Source organism: Larus michahellis, chromosome 3 (assembly GCF_964199755.1).
Source record: "Larus michahellis chromosome 3, bLarMic1.1, whole genome shotgun sequence".
Classification (NCBI taxonomy): domain Eukaryota; kingdom Metazoa; phylum Chordata; class Aves; order Charadriiformes; family Laridae; genus Larus; species Larus michahellis.
Genome location: NC_133898.1, coordinates 103,938,430 through 103,965,315, shown reverse-complemented (window position 1 = coordinate 103,965,315; position 26,886 = coordinate 103,938,430). Strand labels below are relative to the sequence as shown.

General features: G+C 38.8%; 1 protein-coding gene across 8 annotated transcripts in view; it reads left to right on the top strand.

Annotated features, from left to right (window-relative positions):
* The window catches only part of PRIM2 (DNA primase subunit 2), a 132,024-nt gene that overhangs the window by 35,112 nt on the left and 70,026 nt on the right, over positions 1-26,886 (top strand). For all 8 annotated transcript variants that reach the window (XM_074581526.1, XM_074581533.1, XM_074581534.1 and 5 more), the window contains 2 exons: positions 2,549-2,644; positions 3,027-3,164. In XM_074581526.1, coding sequence (XP_074437627.1) covers positions 2,549-2,644; positions 3,027-3,164 — 234 coding nt within the window. The remainder of the gene's footprint in view (positions 1-2,548; positions 2,645-3,026; positions 3,165-26,886) is intronic.

Here is a 26,886-nt window from a genome sequence, read left to right as displayed (position 1 = left end):
TAAAGCCTTGTGGATAAGCCCTGCTAATTCTTGTCCCAGTCTCTTTCTTCCTCTTCGGGTTAGGCTTCCCCCGCCTGATGCCAGCATGCCTGGTTTCCTGTAGATCAGCCCATGTTCAAAAAAGCCAAAGTCCTGCCGGACGCACCAGTCGCAGAGCCAGGAGTTAATTTGCTGGCTCCTCCTATTTATCCCCTCGTCTACCCCTGCAAATGATGGGATAGAGGAGAACACTATTTGTGCTCCCGATCCCTTAACCAGCCGTCCCAGGGCCCTAAAGTCATTCTTCATTGCCCTCAGACTTCTGGTACCTACTTCGTCACTGCCTACCTGAAATATCAGTAGCGGATAGTAATCTGATGACTGGACCAGGGAAGGGAGTTTCCTCCGTATGTCCTTAATTCTGGCCCCAGGGAGGCAGCTGACTTCCCTGTGGGATGGGTCCGGTCTACAGATAGGACCCTCTGTTCCTCTCAGAAGGGAGTCACCTACTACAATAACCCTTCTTTCTTTCTTTGTTGAGGACGTCCTGAGGCGTGGGGGTGAGTGACGAGCACTGGGCATTTCACTGGATGGATCAGCTCCTCCATCCTCAATCGCCTGGTCCTCAATTTCCAGAGCCTCATACCTATTACGTAAGGGCAGTTGGGATGGTGAGGGGGGCCGTGAGAGGTTTCGCTTACCTCTCCGAGGAGGGATCTGACACCACTCCCCCTTATCCCTTGAGTCCTCTCCTTCTGCCTGGTGACAGGAGGGAAGTGGGTCATCCACTTCTGATAGAGCCTCTTCCTGCTGCCTTTGCCTCAGGGTATGGCTAGTATCATGCCACTGTGTATTTCCTCTGTCTTCAAAGTCACATTCTTCTGCCTTGCTGGCAGCTTTATTATTATTTTTAAAGCTGGTTTTCCTGAGAGGGTGCTACAGATTACATCAAGGTGCAGACAGGGTCACTATAAGCCTTCTAGATGTAGCTGCCTTGGCCATTTCATATGCATCTATCAGATCACTTTCATAGAGGGGATTTGCTGAGCTGCTCCTTCAGGTTTGAATTAGAAGCTCCTTCCTTCCAAGAAAGGTGTTTTGTTTTGTTGCATTTTCTCAGTTTTTCAGCTGATAAGAAGGAAAAGAGTTTTGTTTAAATGCACATAAACACATGGAAGCGTTCGTCAACAAATTAGATATTCCCCGCCATTTGGTGAAGAAACCAAACTGCTTTTGCACATCCCTTTCCATGGAGAGGATGGACACAGAGTGCCTTTTTTATCTTGTGTTTGGAGGCTGGGTATCTCTTGCACGCGATAGCCTTGGCTTGGCTCCTGCCTGGGCTCTAGCAGCCGTCTTGACTGCAGCCTTATGTCACCTCTCGGTAGGTATTGGAGCACGCGTCCAGTTTAGGTAGAGCAGTGACATGGTGTGTTAATCTTTGGTGACCTCTGTGTCCATCTATGTTTTGGGCAGGCGTTCTGTGTTCCTTAACATTGAACCCCTTTCAGTCAGGGGCTATTCCCGTTATACTTTATCAAGAACATATTGTGCAAATATTTAAGACTGCTGTTGCATGTAGTTAGGTATCATTGCTGGATTACCAGTATGTACGATCTGTTTTATCAGACTGGGTTATTCATGATTTTTATGATTTAGTGGTTTTTATTTATTACTTTTTTCAGGTTTTAAAGCCTGAGCTTAAGCATCATTTAAAGAACAATTTTATTTCAAATTTTGTTGTTAATTATTTTCTGTTGAATAAACACCCAAAATGATTTATTGACTAGTAAAATCATTACAATGTGTGAATTTTAAGGGGATTCTCTGCTGTATTTCATGCATTATTAAGTAGTCAAAATGCATTTTTTATATATATATTTATGTTTATGCAGTATTTAAGTTATTATATTAGGAAGTGTAACATTGTCCATGATTTTTCAAGCTAAAAATTTTGGCTTCAGTACTTTATGTTGTTAAATTAGAGCATTACTGCTTAACTTACCTGTTCCAAGAACTGGAAAAGCACTAACATTTAGAGAACAGTAAGTATACCATTAGTTCTCACTCCTCAAAAAAAAAAAAAAAAAGAGAGATAAATCTGTGAATATAATATGATATGTCATTTTTCTAAAAGTCTGGATTTAAAAATGAGCTGTAACTTCTGTTTTTGTTAAAAATCTGACAAAGTGGTTTAGTCCTTACTACTTGCCATTCAGTCGTCATACTTTTAGTTCATGCAGTAAATCTAGGTGTGAGCAGGGATTGTCACAAGTTTTATTTTGAAGAAGTTGACTTTTAGAAAGCATGTTTTATAGTTCTTGTGTTAATGTTTAAAATTATTATATTTTAAAATCTGCACTATTGCTTCAGAAGGAAGGTTATTTAACAGTATTGACCGCTAGTGTTATTAGTGATCACTTGCTGAATATGTAATTCTTTTTCCCTTGTCAACTAAAGTGAGGATATATTTACAGATTAAGTAATCTTTTAGATCATGTTAATTAAAAAAAAAAAAAGCCATATTCTAAAGTATTTCAGCAGTTTAAAAACAAGCTCTTAATTTTAGATTAGCGAAGACCTGAAAAGCGAATTGGCAAATGAGTTGTGTGCATCAACCCCTGGCCTCGGCATGATTAAAGTAAAAGAGCAAATGTTCTATAAGGTAAGTAGAAATTGGTAAATTCCACAGATTTGTATTCATTCTCTTTCAGTTAAACTTGGAGTTACTGATTTTAAGTTTACATAATACTATTGCTAACAGTTATAAATTAACTGACACTAATGAGAGTTCCTCTTTTTTCATGTCAGTGTAAGGGTAGAAGGAGGGAGTGGGAGAACAAAGGGAGCTTTAAACTGCCATTAATGTCTTTTGTTCTCTTCTGCCATCCCTTGTCTTTGCCACAAAATCGGTCTTAAATTTTACCATTTCCCAGACAAATGACTTGACTTGCCTGGCTGAGAGACTGCTCAGGGTGGAGACATTCTCAAAATCTGTTAATACATTATTTTGCTGTTTCACAGCGTGGGTTTTTCTTCTTTCTCAGGTTGGACTAACAGATGCTGTGGATCTATTTAGAGCCAGAAGAGTGTTTATTAAAGATGGATTTGCATATGTGCCACTTAAGGAGATTGATGCTATTGTTTTGAATAATTATAGAACAAAGTTATCTAAAGCACTGGCGGTAAGTCTGATAAAGTCCAATTTTTACAACTTTTGTTGCATTGTTTAGTGACACTCTTGGACAGTAGTAGCCTTTTGGATTTTTAAATTTATCTGCTTCCATCTGGAGAATACCAGAAACCCTGTAAAAAGTGCTGACAGCACTTAAAAGAAATTCATGATGAGCTGGGAGTCCATTAATTTTAAATGGAATTTAGCATGTGATGTGCATTGTAAAGAAATTTCTGCTAGAGGATTTTAAAATTGTTCCCTGCGTAGAGTGTAACATGACTTTTCATTCAAAATGTTATCCCCATACAGACAACTGGTATTTCTCTTTGTATCAATATTTTCTCCCACAACACTTTGCAAGAGTTTTTTCTTGAATCAAGTAAAATAGTGATTTGGGTTTTTTTTTCTGGGAACTGAAATGAGGATAAGTACAACGTGTCAGGCAAAAATAAAGTTTTCATTGTATGAATGGTATCAAATCTGGTTAGGAGACTGATGGTAAATACTGTATGGGAATGCTCTGTTAGTAATTCATTGATCAATTTAGGAATTGCTAATTTTACAATATTAGAGTCTTCACAGGATTTAAAAGTTGGTGATCATGTATAATGCACAGAATTTTAGTCCTAGAAAAATACAGCATTGATTAACATGAAGGCAGTTTGGATTGCTTTTTTAAAAATGTTTTCAAAGCCTTGTATTGCTATGTCACATTAATAACAAGGTTGACCATGAGTGTTTAGTGAACAAACAGTGTGAAGTAAAAATGCATTCCTTTAAGAAGCTGCCAGTACGCTAATTTTCTAATTTGTTAATTTTCAAAATAACTGGAGTCTGTGGGATTATTTAATGTGCGGTGAAAACTGTGATACTCTTTCGTGAACATTTCCATTAGAACTCATTAATACAGCTGCAACTAGAAGATATCCTTGTTTCATTTGATGCATAATGTTCTTGCTGAAAGCTGATAACATTTGTGTGGGATTTAAAAACAATGAATGTATTCTATAGAAACGTGGCTAAGTACAGCAGTTATCTGCATCTGTTTAAAATAGTTCCGAGAAGCTTCGTGGACTTCTGGAATGTGCCTGTTGTGCGAGTAGCTGAGGAGAAGTCTGAAAAACAGTAGGAACAGTAATGAGTAAACTACCTGACTTTTCAGTTTGAGGAAAAACCTCCCAACTTTTTCTTACAAACGCACACTATCTTATATATAATTAATTTAACCCAGATTACTTTGGTAAAGCTAATGGCTGCTTTATAGTAAAGAACTACTTCTTTATGTTATCCTCTGTAATCATGGTTTAGAAATTTTTAACACACTCATGAGGCTGGAAAACTGTCTTCCATAGAACTGCTATGTTTTAAGTTATTGCAGTATTTCAGGTTTGCATTAGTTTTTAGTTTTAATACATATGTTTTGTAAAGTTCACCATATTTTCAGAGTAAGGAATAAAAGATTAGTGATTTCTGTCCTATTCCAAAGCTCCTGATGATTACTAATTTAGTTTGTGAAACCATATTTAATAAGCTGTTTCAGCTAATTTTAGCCAGCACAGTGCACTGCTGAGAGGTGCTAGGAATATTATTAAATTGACTCTTTTCATAGAATCATAAAATTGCTGAGGTCCAACCATTAACCTACTCTGACAAAAACCACTTCTAAACCGTGTCCCTAAGGGCCCCATCTACCCTTTTTTTAAACACCTCCAGGGATGGTGAATCCACCACCTCCCTGGGCAGCCTATTCCAATGTTTAATAACCCTTTCAGTGAAAAAATGTTTCCTAATATCCAATCTAAACCTCCCCTGACATAACTTGAACCCATTTCCCCTCGTCCTATCACTTGTCACCAGGGAGAAGAGGTCAGCCCCCATCTCTCTACAACCTCCTTTCAGGTAGTTGTAGAGGGTGATAAGGTCTCCCCTCAGCCTCCTCTTCTCCAGGCTAAACAACCCCAGCTCCCTCAGTCGTTCCTCATAAGGTTTGTCCTCCAGACCCCTCACCAGCTTTGTAGCCCTTCCCTGGACACGCTCCAACACCTCAATGTCCCTCTTGTAGCGAGGGGCCCAAAACTGAACGCAGTACTCGAGGTGGGGCCTCACCAGTGCCGAGTACAGGGGGATGATCACTTCCCTAGTCCGGCTCACCACGCTATTCCTGATACAGGCTAGGATGCTGTTGGCCTTCTTGGCCACCTGGGCACACTGCAGGCTCATATTCAGCCGGCTGTCCACCAGCACCCCCAGGTCCTTTTCTGCTGGGCAGCTTTCCAGCCACTCTGTCCCAAGCCTGTAGCGCTGCATGGCGTTGTTGTGACCCAAGTGCAGGACCCGGCACTTGGCCTTGTTGAACCTCACACCATTGGCCTCAGCCCATCGATCCAGCCTGTCCAGATCCCTCTGCAGAGCCAACCTACCCTCAAGCAGATCAACACGCCCGCCCAGTTTAGTGTCATCTGCGAACTTACTGAGGGTGCACTCGATCCCCTCATCCAGATCATTGATAAAGATATTAAAGAGAACCGGCCCCAGCACCGGGCGCTGGGGGACACCACTTGTGACCGGACACCAACTGGATTTAACTCCATTTACCACCACTCTCTGGGCACAGCCATCCAGCCAGTTTTTTACCCAGTGAAGAGTACACCTTTTGACAATGAAGGCCAAAAATCCAGCATGTTCTGCAGAGGTCAATCTAATGTTAGTCTGTTATAGCAAACAGAGGCATAAGTGGAGCGTGACAATTGGTAGTTTTCACTGGAACAAAACTATAATCATCAACTACATTTCAGTGAAACTATAAGAATACACTTTTAAAGAAAGGATTGTACATAAGCGATTTTTTTAAAATCTAATGAAGGTAACAGTTGCTGTTCCACCACATGCAAATTAGGAGGATAATCTTTAGCCAAGTACCTTCTTTCCTCAGCCTTATCTGAAGTGAAGAGGCACGTTTCAGTAGAAACTATGACACAGTGTCACACTGTGTGTGTGAAAAGTCCTTGTTGAAATACTATTTGGTTTAGGCTTAAGTTCTGCAAGTACAGGTGGTTTAGTATTGCTTGCTACTGCTTTTGTAGCACATGGATGTTTGTATGTGTCTGCTGCAAAGGAGAAATCGATCAAGAGAACTGTGCTGAATTTCAGGCACTATGATAGCATAGAGGGCTTCATGACTTTGCACAGTTGTGCATCATAGCCAGACTTAATTAAGAAGTAATAGAGCCTTAAACAGCATCACTGATTTGTTATTTGATTTGTCTCTTAATGAATGTATTTGATAACATTACCACTTTGGTAAGCATTACTTATGTGTGCTTTTGGGAGTATGTTTTAGTGTTTTTGCAGGACCTGGCTATTTATGCTTTGTTCTTAGCACTTTCTAATGGGCAATCCTTGTTTTATTACAATTTGAGAATTAAGGATCTTCATGGTAAGATAATCCAAATTAGGCTTGAATGCTATTTCTAAAGAAGGGGGTTATGTTTCACAGGGTCATAAAACTAGGCTTCTGGGGGGTAGTTTGACTTTAGCCAATACTTCTGGCTTTGACAGAAGTTATAAGCTTCTAAGCATCAAAATACCCTGAATATAGATAGTGGAAAGATGGTCTTTCAGGCACGTAGTTTTGAGAAATCTTTCTTATGGCTCTCATTAGTGGTTCAATTCATCAATGTTAAACCACCAGAGTTCTCCAGTGTGGGTTGTTTGTGTGGTGTCATGGATTATTTGTACTGTGACGCATGTTTTGCCTCCTGGAGGTGGGTGCTACTCCAAGGAATCGCACGTGCAGGTCTTTGGAAAGAGTTATCCCTACACAGGGATAATCTTATGATGAAGGCCTGCCCTTGTCTTTTCCAAGGTGCTCTGAAGCTGTTACACTTTACGGGGAGCGTGCTTGTGCTAAAGCTACCTTTCCTAGGCTTCCAAAGCATTGAATGACTCGGGTGGTCGCCTACCCTTGTTACATTGCTCACTGCATTGCAGGCTCCTGTCGCCACCGTCCTGCATGTTACAGGGTGAGTCTAGATGGGATTGCAAAGGAGCAAAATAACAAGAGTGAATTGATGTGTTGATGCTGAGCTTTCAGAGAACAGTAAATAATTCATAGTGCTGAGTTTAAAAAAAAAAAAAAAAAAAAAAAAATTATGTTGACACTGGCACAAATTCAGTTTATTCAGAGTTATGCTTTAATCACTTACTAGTCAAGCACACCAAGCAGTCATATGTTTTGTTTCATCCTTTAAAAATAAATTTGACATCTCAGCTATGTGGCTATTCCTTAAGGCTCAATAATAGGAGGAGTTAATAGTATTCCAGCCTTCTTGACAATTGCAAATGCAACTGCAGAAGCTCATTTTACGTGCAAAATCAATACTGCAAGGACCTTCCTTCTGTATTCTCTGGCCCATTTGGTAGTAAATAATTTCCTTTGTGCCATTAATGATGATTAAACTGTAGGAAGCCTAAACATTTTCTGTAGTTCGTGTAAATTGCAGTATTAGCTCTACAATTGTTTTATAACTTAAAGCAAACTTTTATTAATTCAAATTGCATTATACGTTATTTATGAGGGCTTCACTATGTTTACACTAATACAACAAACATTTCTGCAGTAATGCTATGCTGCATCTTGGTAATTTGAGTTACAGCCAAGTAGTGAACTCGGGTTGTGAAATTATTGGCAGTATTGGATCTCCTTTCTTTAGAGGATAATTGTTTTAATTTTTGACTTCTTGAAATCGGAGGATCCGGCTTGGTGCCGCGGTTCAGACCCACCTCAGAGCTGCGTTGTACTGGGTACTGCACAGAGGAGGATCGCTCCAGAGAAATATGAAATGGGACAGAAGGGGGAAAGGACAGCGGCCAAATCATCGGCTGGGACTGGCCTTTATCAGCAGTGGCCCTAAATAATCGAGAAAATGACACTACCAGTTGTCTGACTTGTTGGACAGCCATTTGCCATGACGATTCCTGCCCTGTGTGGTGAACTGCCACGGGCGTAGGGGTGGATGAGGTCGCCCACCTGCTGGAAGTGCTGCAGCGCTTAGCGTGAGCTTCCTTGTAATGGCCGATCCCCAGGAATTACCTAACTTCTGAACAGGCGTTTAGGTTTTTTGAACTGCCCTTCTCGTACTACCACTTAGTCCTTTGCGTCCGATAGTCTTCCTGTGTGATTGATCAGAAAATCCTTTATATAGAGATTATGGTTTTAGGTTGAGCACATAAAATGCTCTTTTCATTATTAAAATAACTCTAGTAGTCTTGACTAAACCCGTGTATGGGGTGCTGGCACCCAGGCGCTGGAGGGGGGTGCTGCGGGGCAGCCTCTGTGAGGGGAGGCAGGGGCTGCCCTGTGCTGGATACAGCCGGTTCCAGCCGGCTCTGACCAACCCCCGGCAGGGCAGGGCTGAGCCCCGCAGCCACGGTGGGGGCGCCTTGGGGAGGAAAATATATTTAAGAAAGGGCAAAACACCCCATAGGGAGAGGAGGAGAGAACCCAAAGGAGCGAGAAGGAGCCAGGGAACACCAAGGTCAGTGGAGCAGCTCCATGAGGCTGGAGCAGATCTTCATGGCAGTTGTGAGGACCCCACACTGAGGCAGGTGGGTAGTTCCTGCACACTGAAACCATTTTATATTTTTTTTTTTCCTGAAGGACTGCAGCCCATGGGATAGAGCCCATGCCAGAGCAGGGGAAATATGGGAGCGAGCAGGAGCTGTGGAGAAGAGCTGTCATGGAGGGACCATAGCTGCCCCTGCTCTCTGCCCCGTGTGCTGCTTGGGGTGGGAGGTATAGAAGTCTGGAGTGAAGGAGTAAAGTTTGGCTTGGGAGAGAGGGAAGGAAAGGTGTTGTTTTAATGTTTGTGTTCTCACTACCTGACTCTATTTTAATTGACATTAAATTACATTAATTTTCCCCAAGTTGACTTTGTTTTGCCTGCAGTTGTAATTGGTAAGCAATCTCCCTGTCTTTATCATGAACCATGAGCTTTCTCATCCTATTTCCCCATCCCTGTGAGGAAGGGGAGTGAGCAAGCAGATGGGTGGGAGTTTGGCCCTTGGGTTGTGGTGGGTTAAACTTGGCTGTTCTGTTAATCTTTGTTCGCTAGGCTTGTGGATCTGCTGAGGGTGGATACTGGAGAATAGGAGGTTCAGCACTCTGGTTCCAGCTCATGCAGTTGTATTAGCTTGTGTGTTACCTGTGCTCCTCCTCTGAAACAGCTCTTGGATAAATTCCAGAGGTTGGGATAACAGGTACTGAAAAACCTGACTCTTGACTGGGATGCCTCCATTAGTGTTTGCATCAACTAGATAGAATCATTACATCATTCTTATCTTAACAGATGTTACAGTTCAGAAAATGTTCTGTCCTAAATTTTTACTGCTTGCTGAACATTACATTTTAAAGCTATAAGCAAATGTGTAAATATTCCTGTGTAGCATGACTGCTTTTATTGTGGGTTTGAAGAATTTATCTTACAAAGACCTGTAATTATCGATAATAGCGTAACTGAACTTTCCATTCATAGACTAGTGGCAGTTCTTCAGTACATTTGTCATACTTGTATTTAAATCCAGTCCCTTTTTCACCATCTTGAGCCTAGCAACTGAAGTAGTAACTTGGTTCTTCTGTAAATTATAACTCTACTGCAAAAAGTTGCTTTTGTGAAAATACTTTGTCAGAACATCACACAGGACCTAACAGTCTTCAAATTAAAATATTAACTGAAAATAACACAAACTGGTACCATAAGAAATCAAGATTCCAATGTTAATATGTACAATCTTGATAGCATGTGTTTCTTATTAATTTTATGCCTTCACTTTTTTACTTTGCAGCATGATCTTGTGTAACGTGATAATATGTCTACAAATCAAATTGTTAGGTTTTGAGGACTGAGAAAACACCAAGTGAGGTCTTCCCTTAGTGCAATTTGTATGCATTTGTTTGTTTATTCCTTTCCTTATTTGGGATGTAATCTTCAAAATTGTTAGGAATGTGGATCAAGTAAGTTGCTCCTAGCTTACTAATATTTGTAACGATTTGTCTTTTAAAATTAAATGTTAGTCAAATATGCTGTTTCAGTTGATGTATGCTATGTGTTCAAAGAACCTGCTAGTTTGGGAAAAGTATCAATATACATGGCACCATCTGCAAAACATTTTCATCCTGAAACACCTACATTTTCAAGCAGTGAAGCAGAGGGCTTTACGTAGTGGCATTAATGTTGAGAAAGTATGATTGATGATGGTCTTGTCACTTGAAATTCATTTCAGGTGTTGTGTTCCCAGTGTTAACTTAAAGTAATCACTGTAACATAAATGGATGATTTTTATAATATGCACATACAAGGTTAGTAAGGTAATAACTTTGGCAGTGCACGGTAAAACGTGATTACAGTGACTTTGTCCTCTGAACCTCTCAGATCAAAGTCTGCTGTGAGAGTTTTGCAGAGAAGCAGGTGGTCTTCATTTCTGAGTAGCGTTACATTGTAAGGTCATTGTCTAAGGCACAAGTCTACTGAATAAAATGGTGCTGTTTTGAGTGGGTGAAGTGAAATCAAGGGAAGTGACTTTGAGTGTGTGTTCTTGTGTCAGAGAGGACTCAAGCCTGTATGCGGAATGGTTACCTGCAAGACAGGGAAATTCATCGGACTTTTCTTTGTGGACCTTCTTTTGCCATGGCCCCTTAACTGTCCCATTGTTGGCTATTTTCTGAAATCCATACTTTAGCATTCTATCTCCTCTACTAATTGAAGTACATGTATTTCTTTTAGAGACTACATAGATTGCATAAAGTAATTATAAATCATATTAGAAGGCTAAATGAAATTCAACTGTATTCAGTATTTTGTCTATTTCTTCTATGTTCTTCTTGCATCTGCTACAAAGTACAAGATTTTTATTAAGTACTAAATTTTCAGTATAAACAATTGCTGTGGTCTCTGCATGGTTCTGTTCAGTTTGATTTACATGGAAATACTTCCATCTTCAAATCAACGATAGTAAAACTGACAAAGCAAGATGTACAGGATTTGAAGCATATGGAATGCTCATGAATTGTTGAGATGTTCCCCAAACTTCAGAAAAACTATTGGAATAGGATATATTAGCAGGAAGTACAATTTTTTTTATCTTGTGTGTTATAGATGCAATAAGCTGGAAATGCGTCAGTTAATATAGTACCTGTTTAATGTCATGTGACAACAATTTCTTAACATGCTGGTAACAGTACTTTGACAATGATGGGCTATAGTCAGTAAGAAAGAATTTTATTGGTGTACGCAGTTGGTAAGTAAACAGAAGACTCTTTTCAGGATGACTCTGTGTTAGAAATTTGAATTTTCTCCTGATTATTTTCTTATGGCCTTCTGTGACCTGGACACAGTTGCTAAGTGATAGCTGTAGTAGTATCTTTCTGGAGTTGGTTTATGCTGAACTTAATGACAAATTATTTCCTCAACTGTGTTTTTCTTTGAGAAAAGTAGTTAAGTTTCTGGAAGTTACCTGGTAAGTGATCTGACTGCTGTTTACAGTGAACCACCAATGGAGCAGGACTCGAGTGACACAGGGAGCCATCCAAACTGCCAGTGAAGATATACCTAGTGTGTTTCTCGGCTGTCCAGTGTTTCACTGTAGAATGAGACTGATTTGTGTGTGTAATTGTTTCCTGGGGAAACTTGATTCATATATGTCAATAATGCGAGCTTCTGTGATAGTGGGGACTTGGATTTCTCGCCTGTCTGTACTTTAGTAGAGGTTCATTATTGAGATCCAGGTTTCAACCACTTACTAGTTTTATGTGCGGTTCAAGAGACACAATTTACCTACCACTGCCATGTACAGTAAATCATAAACTTCCCTTGAAATGAATATACTGAATCTTGCTTACAACTTGCAGGAGTCTGTAAAGCAGCATAAATCTTAGATGTGCTTTGTCTAAACCAATTCTTTCAAGTGATGTAGTTGCTTTTAGAACACAACAGTTATTCACTGGGCTTAATAAATGGATTCTTAGATTCATGATTGTTGAAAAGCAGCATTGCTGCCTGCTTGAACAAACGTGGTCAAATCCTGACAGTTATGTTTTTGTAACACTTCTAAAGAGCATGCCACTTTTGTCCTAACTTTCAAATTGTTTATGACTTTAAACTTTGTGTTTATGCTGAATTTGCAATTCCTGTAGAATAAAAATAATAAGCTTATTCTTGCTTGCCTCTTTGTCTAATTGCTCTGGTAACTCATTTAATCACTTCTGTTAGGCAAATTAAAATTTCTTCTATTTGAAAGCTCTGTGGAGTACATGCCCTTGCCCAGTTCTTAAAATTGGACTTTTTCCTGCTCTAGTTCATCCTTTCTGCTAGTCTCAAGTCTTGGGTGTTGAAAGAAATGTGGGGTTTTTTGGGGTTCCCCTGCCCAGTTTCTTCATTACACTTTAGAGTGCCTGGCTTGCATTTGCTTTTCAAAGTGATTCTTTTCTTGCTTTGCTCCATTATGAAAAGCTGTTTTGGAAGTAAAGGGAAGAGGAACTTTTAAAAAACTTTGCAATGTAATCCTAAAAAATTCTACGTGATGGAAAAATAAACAGTGCAAGAGTAAATGCACCTGCATTCACCATGGTGACTTTTCATTATTTCCATTGTCTATAACCCTTGCTTCGCATGATCCTTGGTTAGATGTTAAAACCTGGCTAGCATATTGCATACTCTTATAAACCTACTCTACAGATATCCAAAAAGTTGCGCCTTGTTTATAAGTAATTATTTTATAGCATGCAAAATACAGATACTCGTAGGACTCACTATTGTGAGTAGTCACAAAGAAATCAGTAGGTTTTGTAGCTGTTGAGAGCAGCATGTGCAGCAGTGAGTGTCAGATTAAGCATTCAAGAAAGAACTGGAGTCACGCAAGCTATTTTGAGACCTAAATTAAGCTGTAGTATCTTAAGTTTTTATTACAGTTTGAATTAACAATTTGGATTAACAGCAAAAAAGGCTGGAACAATTATAGAATGTAGGAGCATAGGAAGAGGATATGTTTTAAAATGTTTAATGCAAGTTTATGGAACTGGCAAAAACCAATAGGTTGAATCACTAAAAATTGTGACGACTGCCTTTCCAATTATGTGGGTTGGGGTTTTTTTTCCATACATTTCTCTGTGAAATATTGAGAGTGGCTATTCTCCTGAATAAAGTTTCACAGTATCCTAAGGCCGTGAAGGTACCTTGCGTATGTGATGTTAACATGTTTTTGCCATCCTACTAATGATAAAGATTGGCTGACTATTGGGGAAGGACTAAATCTTAAATCCTTTTTTCAGTCAGAAGTAAAAACGGGAAACAACTCTCAGTAGCTCAAAGTCAGACATTAAATAAATTGAACAACTGATAGTTGTGTCAGATGACACTTCATTAATTACTGTGTAGAATCTTTCTGGAGGTTGGAGCACTTCTTTAAGCAGCAAGTATAAGAATAAAGTATGCTCAAGTCTTATCTGAGAAATGCCTTTGCCAAGATGTGTTTAAAAGAAATTCTACTGTAACACTAATTTTAAAAAAACACTAATTTTACTGATTGCACAACTCAAGTGTTTTGAACTCTTTTAAGAAAAAATGTGGCAATATGCTTTTTGAACTTATTGAATATTTATTTTTAAACTGCTTTAAATATAGATGAAGTGAGTATTTTTAGACATGCTAGTCACTGTCACCGCAGCTGATTTCTGGGTGGTCTCATTATATGACTTTCCATTTTACTGCAATTTCCCAAAGGGAATTTAATCTGTTAATGCATTTCTTCTGCAATTAATTGCTAATCTGCATACTTATGCTAGAGAGGAACTGGACATTTTTTGTATTCTTGTAAATTAAGCTTATTTGTCAGAATATTTTTTTTCCTGGTAATAGGAAAGCAGGGTATGTTTCAGTGGTAGTATAGTTGAGCAGAATTTTTGCAATAAAAACACCCCCTGGAGTCTTTTGGGCAGTCTGTACAGGCTGTCACTGAAATCACTGAAGTACTGTTTTCCTGAAAAATTAGAAACGTGATGTAATTGGGCTGTAAATACAGAGCTAGGGTAGTTAAACTTGGCTCCAGCAGTACTGGGCCTGTTGGAGTGCCCTGCCTGGCCCACTCCCTTCCCAGCTGGGACTTCATTTTGCAGCTCTGGCTTGTGAAGAAGCAGATCCTTATATACGTAAATGTTTTGTATCATCACATGTGTCTGATGGTGCCTCATCTGTCTGAGGGAGGAGGCACAAAAGTACTGTAATAGACATGTTTTGTAGTAAAAATGGATTTTGAAAGGCAATGATGGATTTATTCAGCATCCAGGGTCACAGGAAAGTCTCCAGGTATAAGTGAAATTTTGTAACAGCTTGCATGTGGTCTGTAGATTTTGAAAGGACACTGAATTAGCTGTTCAGTGTCTGAGTTGTAGAAATGCAGAAAATAACATGAAATATCAGGGAAAGAGACTAATGCAGACATACAGTTTCAATTTACATGTAGCTTGTGAAAGATCTTTTTAGGTATAATTTTTTTCTGTATTTATGTAAACAAATTCCTTTTTATGTAAATACTAGTATTTTTCTGTTTGTAAGGATTGATGTTTAAATAATGTGTAGTCTTGAACAAATAGCAGAAAGCAAAGGGTTTTTTTATCATCTGTCACGAGTTAAGCAAAATGACATGATTTATTAATGACTACAGCCTTTGTTTATATATGTACATATGAAAGAAATGGATTAAATTTGGATGTTGTGCTTACAGCTTCTTAAGTAATAGAAAACCACATCAGTTTTTCCTGTTGTTTTCCTAGTTGTGCTGCCAAAATGAGGTGAAGGTTGTTCTGTTACCAGCTTTGTTAATCCCAAAGGGTTTGTGTTACTTTTTACTCCATCCTTTGGATGTATAGACAATAATAAAATTTTAAATGTGGAAGTCCCCCCCTCTCCCCTTCCTCCCCCTTTAAAACTGAACTGTGAGTCAGAAGAATCCTCTTTGGAGTACATGAAAATGTTGAATTACTTCTTTAAAAAGTGGGAAGAATCCCACCAGTTGTCAAAGTGAATGAATAAAACTATTAATGGGTTCTTATTCCAAATGACAAGCTTTGAAAGTAATTTTTGGAAGACTTGAGTCTCCTAGGCGCTATTGTAGAATACTAGCTGGGTAAAACCCTTTGGTGACAGAAAGCAAATACCTGTTTCTCAATAAAAATTGATGATACCTCATATCGCATGAACAAATAAGTAAAATAAATGTAACAGGATGTAGGCTAAAGAATAAGAGCTATGAATTAGTTTAGAATATATTTAAATTTAAAATCAGTCTGTTACCTGTCACATACAATAACATTTTGCCTTGTTAGATATTCTAGTAAGTGGAATTTCAAAGGCAAATTACACTATTTCTTTTGAAACATTCTTCTAGACTTTACTGTAATTGTTTCTCCAGATTGTTTTTACTGAACAAATTAAAATCTTGGGGTTAATCTGTATTTAAATTTGGTATGTTCTCTGATGCTTCTGCGTAAGAAATAAAGGACAGTGGAGAGGAGACACCTTGATGCTGGTATTTACTTTCTTTCCATGCTTACAGTACTTCATCACTCATAGTACAACTAGCCAATTTTAGAGTAACCAGTTTTAAATAGTAAGTCCAGTTGGACCGTTGATCTGAAGCTATTTTGGGAGGAGTAAAGAGGGAAGTGTTGTGGATCATCTGATGGTGTGCATTTGCCTAAATTTTTGGCTGGGAAGTAACCCCTGATTTTCATTGTCAGTACGCTGCCTAGTGGAAAACCATTAGGCACTTCTATCCATCTGTATATTTTTTCATATGGCATAGGATAATGCTGGTAAAGCCTGCAATGAAAGCAGAGAGGTGATTGAGGTAGTAATTAGAGAGGCAATAATAAAAAATTCTTCCAAGCTGCATGCTTTGAAAACCAGCACTGTGTTTAGATCTGTGCCTTTGGGGAATTTTTTATGGTTCAAAGATAATGGGTAATTCTTGTGAAGTTCACAGCCTAGTACCTGGCTCTTTAAAGAGTTGGATTGTTTCATGATTGGATGCAAGGATACCGCAATTCAGTTGGTGCAAAAAAGAATACATCAGACAGTGCATAAGCATAAACCTGTGCTCTACTGGCAAGGGATTAAAAAGTAGCTGTGGAGTAGTGGAGAATAAAAACCCCTGCCCTGCCCTGCATACGGTGCTCTGCCAGCATTGCTAGCAAGTCTGTGCAGAAGCTGTATGAGGGTCATTGTGAGCGCTTCTTTCAGGTGGAAGCCTTTCCTGTTCCTTAGGTGTGAATACTGTTAGGAGTAGTAGAAGGATATGAGATAGTTGCAAAAAAGAAATCCATTTTCTTTTCTTATCTTTTTCATAACCTCCTTTGCCTTTGAGACAGTGTCTAAAAGCCACAGAGAAAACCTCCCAGGAATAGAAAAGAGGCGGCTTTTGCTTGTGTGTGTGCATGTTGTGTGTGGCGATGTGTGTGTTTTGTTTGCTTTTTTTTTTTTAAAGATATGATTCATTGTAGAAATGTACTACTTTGTATAGCAGATGGTAACATACTCTCATCTAACAAGTGATTGCTCCAAGCTCAGAATTAGTTCTTCAGCTTTTTTCCTTACATTTTCTTGTTAATGTTGGGTAGCAGTATTGAAATCAGTCACACGGAATCACAGAATGGTGATAGTCACCAAGAACTTCCCTGGCCACTGATGCATGTTCCTTCATCCACTTAAATGGCATAGCAAAAGCAGTCACAATGGGATTGTGTATCTGAGTGTAAGGATATGACTTACCTCTATATACTAAAAGTTTCTTAAACTTTTAGTATAAGCATTACAGTTTGGATTTAGTGTAGTTCACATCTCGGCAAACAGTAGGCTCAACAAGAGCCAGCAGAGCACCCTGGCAGCAGAGAAGGTCAACAGTATCTTGGGCTGTATCAACAGAAGTAGAGTAGGTGGGCAGAGGGAAGGGAACCCCCTTTACTTGACACTCATTAGATCACATCTACAGTACTATCTCCTGTTTTGGGGCTCCTGATACAAGATAGATGTTGATAAACTGGGGCAAGTTTAGTGGAATTCTACTCTCGGTTTTACTGACTAAGTTGAGCCTACTGTTTACAAGATCTTCAGGTCTTTTCTAGAAGAGCAGTTCCCCAGCAAATTGACCACCATCCTGTACCAATGCAGGGATTTGTTTTGTCATAGGTATAGGACTTTTCAGTTGTGCTTGGTGAATTTCATGAGGTTCTTGTTAGCTCTTGGTGAATTTCATGAGGTTCTTGTTAGCTCAATCCTCCACCTTGTTTAGATCCACCTGAATGGCAGCACTGCTCTTCGGTGCATTGACTGCTTTAACTGAACTGGTGTTCATGAACTTGATGAATGATGCGTTTTGTCTCCTCAAGGTAATTGGTAAAGTTATTCAACAGCGTAGCTCTCGGGATAGGCACTTGAGGAACTCCACTTGTAACTGGCCTCCAGGTAGTGTACAAAACATCAACCGCTACCCTTTGAGCCTGATAACTGTTGTTCGTCAGGAGCTGCTGGTTTGTTTTGATCTCAGTAATAAAAGCAGTCAGGCTCAGTAAAGTGTTGCTTAAAATGCCATTTATTGGAGGTAATATGATAAAAAGAGGATAGTGCTGATAATCTTATTCCCTTTGGGTTCTGGGAACTCAAGAGTTGTGGGGTCTCAAATGAACCACCAACCAGGGCACATCTCACTGTGCACATCCTGTCTGTGAAAGGTTACCCCATTTTGGTCTTTTGACCTCTTATAGGATGTTTTGTTCATCGTTTCTACATGTTCATGTAACAATTTGTTGTGACACTTTTAAATAAAAACAAGAACATGCACGTGGTGGAGCAGCTGGTAGGAGTTGCCCACGGGCTGGTTCATTATAATTAGCCACCTAAGTTTTTGTCGTGTGGCACAACACAGGCCAGAAGGCCAAGTTACACACGCCGTAGGGCACAGTCCAGGCCTCCACCTGCTCAGGTTTACTGTTAAGGGAATCCCTAACTCCTTGATGTAGTGACCCAGTTGGGGTCACTACAGTAATCCAAACAGGTTTTCACCCATCTAGTAGTCAGCTTATCTGGACTATAAAATTGCAGCTTAGATAAAGGGGTACTGTAGAATGCTGTATCTAAAGCATTTTGTTAAAGCCAGAGCTCTTTAGCCATGGATCTCCTCTTTTTGCCTCAGAAGGCAGCCAGGTTGCTTAAAAATAGATTTTTAATAATAACAATTATTTACACTTGGTGAACCTGTGTTGGCTGTTCCCGATGACCTTCTCTGTTGTGTGCCCAGAAGTACGTTCCAAGAAGACCTGCTCTGTGACTTTTGTAGGGTCTGAAATGCAGCTGACTGTCCTGTGGTTCCCCAGTCATCCTTATTGCTCTATCAGAAGATGGGTGCAAGACTTGTCTTCAAGTCATCAGGAGCCTCTCCTGATTGCAGTGGCCTTTCAGCAACGATAGAGAGCAGGCTTATAATGTCAACTCTCTCAGCACCCTCAGGTACATCCCATCAGGTTCCATGCACTTGCATGAGGGGATATTTCTTGGTAGATCCCTTACTCAATCCTTTTTGACTACTTAGCAGTTCTTTGCTTCCTTGAATAATCTTTATAAGGCATAAATGCCTGGAAACTTTGTCAGTAAAGATGAGCAGAAAATGTAGAGGGTAGAGTTGCTCTTTAACTTGCATTTGTCTCTTAATATGTAGCAGTATTCTTTGAAGCTAAAATACTTAAGATCTAATTTATTTCTGTTTACTTTTGGAAATTTGAAGAGGCAATATGTAATATTCCGTTTCTGTTTACTGTGTCCTGTCACTTAGCAAACATAATTATACTATGCACTTTTAGTATTACTTGGAAATGGTACAGCAATTATACTTCATTGACTGCATAATTGGACTCAAACAAAAGTTTTCTGTATTTGCAGGATTCAAACTGCAAAGTGTCAAAATTGGAAAATACTTCAAGGTAATTGCCAATTTATGAGCTAGCTTTTAAAATTTTGTTAGGTTTTTTTTGTGTCTGAAGTCTTTATTCAGCTTTTTAAAGTGAGCTCTGTGAAAGCTTTTTCTGCATTGGGCTTGAATTCAAGGAACCTTTCACATTCAGAAGAGCAAATCCAGACAAAATGCTAAAAACGAAACGCTATGTATCAGCCTTCTCTCCATGTCGCCGCAGTTCCACATCTTATATCATGCAGTCTAACTGGACGTTCTGCCTACTGAGCGTGGAGTTTGGAGCAACTTTATCAGTTTCGTGTTTTATAAGCTGACTCTGTAAGCTGTGGTGGCAGTTTTAGTTCTGGTCAGCAGACAGTTAATGGGGTTTTCAAATTGGGAGAAAATTCTGGCTTGCTATCGCATCTAGTCTCACTTGCGATCAAACTGTCAATGCATTTTTCTTGCCGTTCTTGAGCGACACGTGACGCTTCCAAGGTATGCGTGTCCGGGTGCGGAATTGCTTTGAGTGGTCGTAGCTGCACCTTCTGGCCTTGGCCATCAGAGAGCAGCGCAAGAGTGCCGAACGCCGTAAGGCAGGAACATTGTGCCTGAAATGCAGCCTTTTGCGTAGCAATGGTGCGCCTTTAAGGAGGAGACGAAGACATGGGTTTGAGTTCTTAATTCTAAAGAAAAATGTGTTGTATTTGGTCTAATGCGGAATGTATGTAAATCAGGTTGATTTTATTCTCTTGGTATACGCCAAATGCAAATAAGCATTTCACGAAATGTCATTAATTTTTAGTTCTGTGATTAATTTCCCTGTATCTGTCAGTATGAACTCATAAGCAAAAATTAAGAAATGATCAACACTTAAAAATTCTGATGATGTCTTAACAGTACCTTCATGAATCTGCTTGCATATGCCATTCATAGTTACTAGGCTTTTATGTATTTGTGGTGTGTAGCTCGTTCTGGTTCTTAATCTGGTGTAGCAGATATCATCTGGTGCATTTGAAGTTTTCGGTGCCTCAGGTAATATTATGTTTTGTCCATGATGTTATGACTATAGAGGTTAATCTTTGAGTCATTAGACTTCATTCCATAAGGTTTAGCGTCAACTAAACTGAGTATCTAAACATAAATGAACAATTATATTTTTCTATATTTTTTTCTTAATTATTGCTAAGACTGCTTAGTGTTGATATTTATTTTTTTTTATGGGCAATTCCTGTTCTTGTTTTCTTTTCTTAGTCTCTTAGTTAGTTTTGTTCCTAATGTCATTGTATTCTTATTAAATGGGCACTTCTCGTTCCTTTTTTTAATACTCTACATTAAAAGTTTTGTATCATCTTTAGAAGATAAGTGATTATTTCTCTCGGAATATTTTTTTACCGACTAATGTCGGTAAAATACTGGAAAATACTGGAAAAAATACTAATACTGGAAAATAATGCTGTTTGGACTTACCCATAAAATGAAAAACTGTGTTATTAATCAACTAGCTACTCATCCCTTTCAAAAACTCTGCTTCTGTTTTCATGTCTTTTCAGCTTTCTATGATTATTACTTGGGCATTTTCCTTCAGCATCCCTTCAGGTTCCCTCAAGTCTTCTATAAACTGAAATACTGTAGATGCATCCTCATCAGTGGACATCTGGCTGTAAGAGTCATCCTGTGTCTAGAGCTTTGGTTTTGGCCTTGATATGACTATATTTGTTACCCCTAACCTTAATGTGACTGGTATTCTAAACATTCTTTGTATGGTTTAAGATCTGTGTGTGTGTGTGTGTTTGATTTTTATTTTTTTTTCCCTGCAAATGTAGCTTATTGGATCTCTGCAGATACCATTTTACCAGTTGGATATTTAGAGGGATGTCCTGCATTTGATACTGTATGAATAGCACAGACTGTTCCTGATGCTCTGGAGTCATGTGGGTACTGTTTCCAGTCCCAGATTTTTATTCTTTGTCAGCACAGCTATGAAATTGCATGTCTGGTTTCTTATAGAAAAGACATATTTCAAGTTTTAGCTAATATCACAAAGTTATGTCTAAACCTTTTCAAGGAGAGGATGTAGCATTCATACCCTCAGTTCTGAGCTGTTCAGGTGTTTTGTTTTTTTTTTGTTTTTTTTTTCACTGACCTGACCTCCACAGACCCCTGTCTTCAACCCATCATGGGGGAAGGAGGAAAGGATTTTACATATAGAGTTTGCAAAAGGTCTTCAATTTTAACTGTATTATACTGGGTCATGCTGGCAACTGGGAAGTTTTATAAGAGCCTGGGATGGCCTCAAGCTCTGTGTTTCCATTGAAGGGAAAAAGAAATTTACAAATCTTGCTCCTTATCTAGATCTCTCAAGGCTAGATATTCTGTGGAGATGCTTTACTCTTTCATACTGATTTTTGGTTTTGGTATTTTGATGGAGCAGGAATCCTCATTACCAAGTGCAAATCCATCCATGCCTTTAGAACCAGCAACTGAGAGGTGTTCATGCGTCCTTCTCATCCCCGTCAACCACATGTGTCCTTACAGATAAGTCTGGAGAGGGGTCCTGTACAGTCTCATCTTAATGTAGAACAGAACAAACTTGTCGGGAAGCTCAGCAGTCACGGGTCAGTTCAAGTCATGAATGTGGCCGTGCCAGTGGAAGTTGACTTCAGTCAAGCCTTGTCACTTGAACACATTGCAGTCGATACCTTAAACGTGTCTATTAAATTCAGGTGTCCTTAATGCACTTAATGACCCTCAACTTCATTTCTTTATTTTTTTTAAAGGGTTCAGTGTTTAAGCTGACCTGTTTATGTATTTCAGTATTTAATATGGACGTACATACCTGTATGCAACCATATGTTTCAGTGTTCAAAATGATTGCATACTGATATGGTCACCATTCCTTGCTCTGGTACCTGGACACACATGCAAGAATATGACATAACTATCTCTACATAGTACTCAAGAGCAATGTTAGAAGTTTTACTTGAATTCACTTAATTTTATTTCTTTGTTTTTTCTATTAACCTTGCCTTGTTCAATTGCTTCATGGAGCTTCCGTATCTCCTTAGTAGCTGGCATAGGAGAAAACCCGAGGTGCCAGATTACTTGTTGCAGTGGCTTTCCTCATCCTCAATTTTTCCAAGTCATTGCTGCAGTCAGTTTGATGTCCTGCATCTTTAACTAAGCCTTCTACTGTTCTAAATACTCTTATCACCTACTCTCAATCTATTAGTGAAGCCAGGTCTATTTTCTTTCATTGGGCTAATAGTAAGATTTGGAATCAGCTTACCCAAGGCAGTTTACAAATAAAGTGTTAAATGACAATCTTATTTCCCACAGACTTGTGTTCTATTTGAATTCTGTTCCTTGTCAGATCTGTCTTCTGTTGTGTTGTGTGTTCCCTGCCTGGGAACAAATCCAGTTCTGCAGCAAGCTTAAAAATCCAAAACAGCTCTATTACAGAGATCTCAAAAATAAATAAATAAATGAAACACAGTGCTTACTGTTGGTAGAGCCACAGCCTTAAAAAAAAAAAAAAGTTATGCTTAGGTGGTAACTGTGCAGCTTACTGCAGCGTTAACAGAGTTAGCTACATGTGGCTCTCTTACCTTCAGCTCCGTATCTCTGCTATATCATGCTGTGACTGATGATAACTCTGAGAAGTGGATGAAAGTAGTAACAGATGCAGTTCCATGCTAACATAATGATTTTATCCTTGGGATTTATGGTGATAGCTCTAGTAAAGGCTGTGCATATCTAGCACACACGGAGGCAAGTGTGTTCTGAACGTGATTCTACACATTGCAGCTTTACTGCATGTGAACTTGAATATAACATAAGCATAAAGTTAAGATTTGCTTCTAATTTGGCTTGGGTCTACCTGATTTAAATGTCACTGTAAACTCAGGTTGTCTCGCACATCAGGAGCAGCCTGAAACCCTGTTACTGCTGATGTTCTAGCTGGTAAGCCAATGAAGAAGTAGAGGCGTGAGTGACAACACACATCCGTTTGGAATGTGCTTATCTGCTTCTGCAGTGATCTGCTCTTGTGGCAAGATAAAGCAATAAAATAGCCTTGAAAAATATTTGACACGTCTCCTGACATAATTTGTCTGTAAGCTCATTTTTGCTGTTTTCCTCGTGTAACAGAGTTTTCTCCTACAGTTTGCAACAGTCTTTCTCAACATAATAAAGGTAATAGTGGTACTTTGTCAGTATTACAGATCTGACTTACAAATCCTAACCGTAATGTGTTAGTGATAAAAGTTGTCTTTCCTGTGTTTTTCAGTTAGCTACTTGCATTTATAACCCACGTTTGTGAAGTCTGTGTTAGAATAGCAGTGTGCTGTATATACTTGTGTACTGCATAGAACTGAAAATATAGTTTAATCAACTCTGTTATGATCCAGTTATGCAGCATTAGATTAAAGGCCCCACAGGTGGCATCTGTTTAGAAACAGATGTCTGTTTGTAAAAAAACAGGTATCTGAAGATAGTTTGAGCACTCGAAAGGATTTTTTTTTCATGTCTCTTGCTGGCCGTAGACCCATTAAATTGCAAGTCTGTATTGAAGAAGGGCAGTGTCAGGTATGCTTGCTTAATTATTTGTTATTAGAAAGATAAATGTTATTTATCTGCAAGATGAAGTGAAAGGTCTTTGGCATACAAAGTGATTCTGAACCAGCCCTAGAACTGCATTCTGTGAGTTAAAGCAAAGGTATTCCACATTTTGCAAGCTAGTCCTAAAGAAATACTTTTTTTGCTTACAAAAAAATGTTAATCACTGTTTTTTGATGTACCTTACAGTGCATTTAAATGCTTGTAGTCATTAACTAAGAGAGTACTATAAATTATATATCTATATTAATTGTCTACGTTCAGGCATTTTTTTATTATCTAAAACTTGAATCAAAAGAATATGTTTGTTTAGGAAAATGAAACAGACCTGTCAGTGCAGTCAGTGAATTTACTATTAATTTAATTAAAATTGAGACTATGTATCACTGCTGTGGTCAGACAGTCTTTGTAGAGGAGGCAGATCCATTTAGTGTTTGAATAGTGAAGTTTTGAATGTGTCATTCCTAAAACAGGATTTGCCTCGCTAATGAACAAGGTGAGTGGTGAGAATGGTTTAAATTTCTGTTTGCTTATTATACCTTTTCAACTTACTTATCTGTCCTGAGTATTTTTCTCAAAAAGGTGAGGACTTACCGTGTCTTCTTTATATCAACTAAGTAATTCAAAATTACCTGGAACACATAAGGAAGATTAAAAACACAAACAGAATATTGTAAATGACTTAAAGTTCATGGGGTTTTGATAGAGATTCCAGTTAATTTTGAGCATAATGGCTGTCATCTAAAGCTTTTTTTTTTTCCTTCCCTGAAAAGAAAAGATATTGCCTTACATGGCAGAAAACTATCTCTTGCTAGATGATACAAAAGAGCTGCCCATTTTTAATACTACTTCACTGGTAGTAAGGTTTTTGCACTTTGTGTTTAGATGTAGATTATTTCATTGAAGAGTATAGTAAAATAGAAATTAATTGGTAAAATAGTAAAAAACAAAACAAACAAAAAACCCTGCATGACAGCATATGATTAATATGCATTTTTGAGCACATAGTTAAAAAGCAATTTCTTAAATAAAACACTGCACACCGATTATGATTTACTTTCTTCTTTTCCCATCCACCTTACACCACTTGTCAGGGGTGGGTAAAGAAACTGGGAATACAGGAGTGAAGTTGAGCCTGGGAAGATGAGGGAGGTTGCGGGAAGGTGGTGTTCTGGTTTTTGTCTTTGTTTCTTACCATGCAGGTCTATTTTAATTGTCAATTTAATTACTTTTCCCCAAGTTGAGTCTGCTTTGCCTATAACAGTAGTTGGTAAGTGACCCATAAGCTTTTTGATCTGTTTTCTTACAGCCTCCTGTTGAGGAGGGAGGGGTATGTGAATGGCTTGGTTGGAGTTTGACCCTTAGCCAAGGTCCACCCACCAAACTGTTTTAGGGTTTCTATTTTATGCCCTGCTCACGCATTCTGTGAAGAATAGAGAGTCACACCAAACAAGCTGTCTTCTCTTGTCAAACTGTGACTGGTGCCATGGACTCTGAACAGGGTGCTCCAGCTGATCACGGGTTCAGGTCTTGGTTGGTGGCTTCTGTGCGTAGTACTTCCCCCTTGGGCTCAACTTTTTTGCAGTGTTGGATGTTCATGGATGTGTCGCCTCCTCCTGCCCAGGACTACTATTTTTCACATATTTATTGTTTTCTAATTTAGACTCTTAGCATAAGCTGTCAGTGGCCTCGTTGGTGATGGTATCTCTTTGACCTTCTCTGTATCTAAGACCCATTTGCTGTTGTTACCTGAGGTGATATTGTTTGGCTTTCTGGCCCAAATGTATTGTAAGAATGCAAAGCTGTTACGAGTTCATCCATGCTTCTTTTGTTTTGTCCTGTGCATACCTAAACGCTTAGAGCAAGGCAAACGGAGTCTTTTGGGAAAGCGTAGCACCATAAAAAATTTCTGTGCTTTCCTCGTTTTCCCAGATGATTTCCTGGAATCATCTAATGAGTTAGAGACGGACAAGTGTAGTCAAAATCTTATTTTTTTGAGTGACGCTTCCAAGCAGGTTTGGACAATATGGAGTTGTTTTCATCTGTCATTTATTAAAGGCATTAGGTGCAGAAAGTTTGAGTTTGAGGGTGAAACAAAATAGCGTTTCATTGCATGTGCTCTTTCATTTTGACTTATTGAGCTGACCTTAAAGAGCAGAGATAATCTTTTAGACAAATAATTTCCCATTAATCCTTGCTTCGTAAAACAATGTCATTTATGGGCCTGTGGGGTGACTGTCATTGCTTTGGCATTTTATCAGAGCTGTTTTCTGTTTTCTCCTTATCTCTTCCATTGTCTCTTGCACATATTTGAAAACTTTTTTTTTCCCCAACCTCAGTAACCGTATTGTCCTTGTCCCAGATAATTTTTTTTTCTCCTGTTTTGAGTGTTCTAGTGTTCTGCACAGACTTAGTCTTAGTGAGATCACAAGTTCGTGTGAAGAGAAGCTAGTTTTCTTATGCAAAATGGAGAGTGGCATTTCACATGATTTTCAGTAACCATTAAAGAAAATGTTGTAAAAAGCAAAATTAAAGTTTAAGAACTATGCAGATTTGGAGTCTGGGTTTTTGTGGTCATAGGGACGATGCAATGTGTTGACTGCTATAGGAGGTGTGCTTAGTAGGACTTGTCATTGCTGTGTTTCAGGAAATAAGGCCTTTAATGAGTATTTAAAAAAAAAAAAGTGTCACTCAACACATCTGGTCACAGTTTAGTGAGAAGATCACTGGAGCCTTTTTGGTGTCCAAGTATTTTGCCACACCAATCTGCAAAAGAATTAATAAGTTGGCTCTTATTGACAAGTGATTATTTGTTATTATTTGCTATTGTTGTGTTGATCAGCTACCCAGAACAAAACCGATCCATATTTGCATCTAGTCACTTCCAAATTGCATATAGACCTTATTTTTTTTTATGCTATATTTAACAATGGCTTTACAGGACTATGTAGAAAGTAGCTTTTCATGTACTTTATGTAGTCTTCCCCCACACAGGTTATTTTCTGTCATGAAAGCATGCTACAAGTAGTTGTGAGCGGCTTAGATCCTTTAGGGCTTTACAATTAGTCAGCTGCCATGGCGAAACAGATTTGATGCTAGCAGCAGGAGTTCCTTGGCTAATA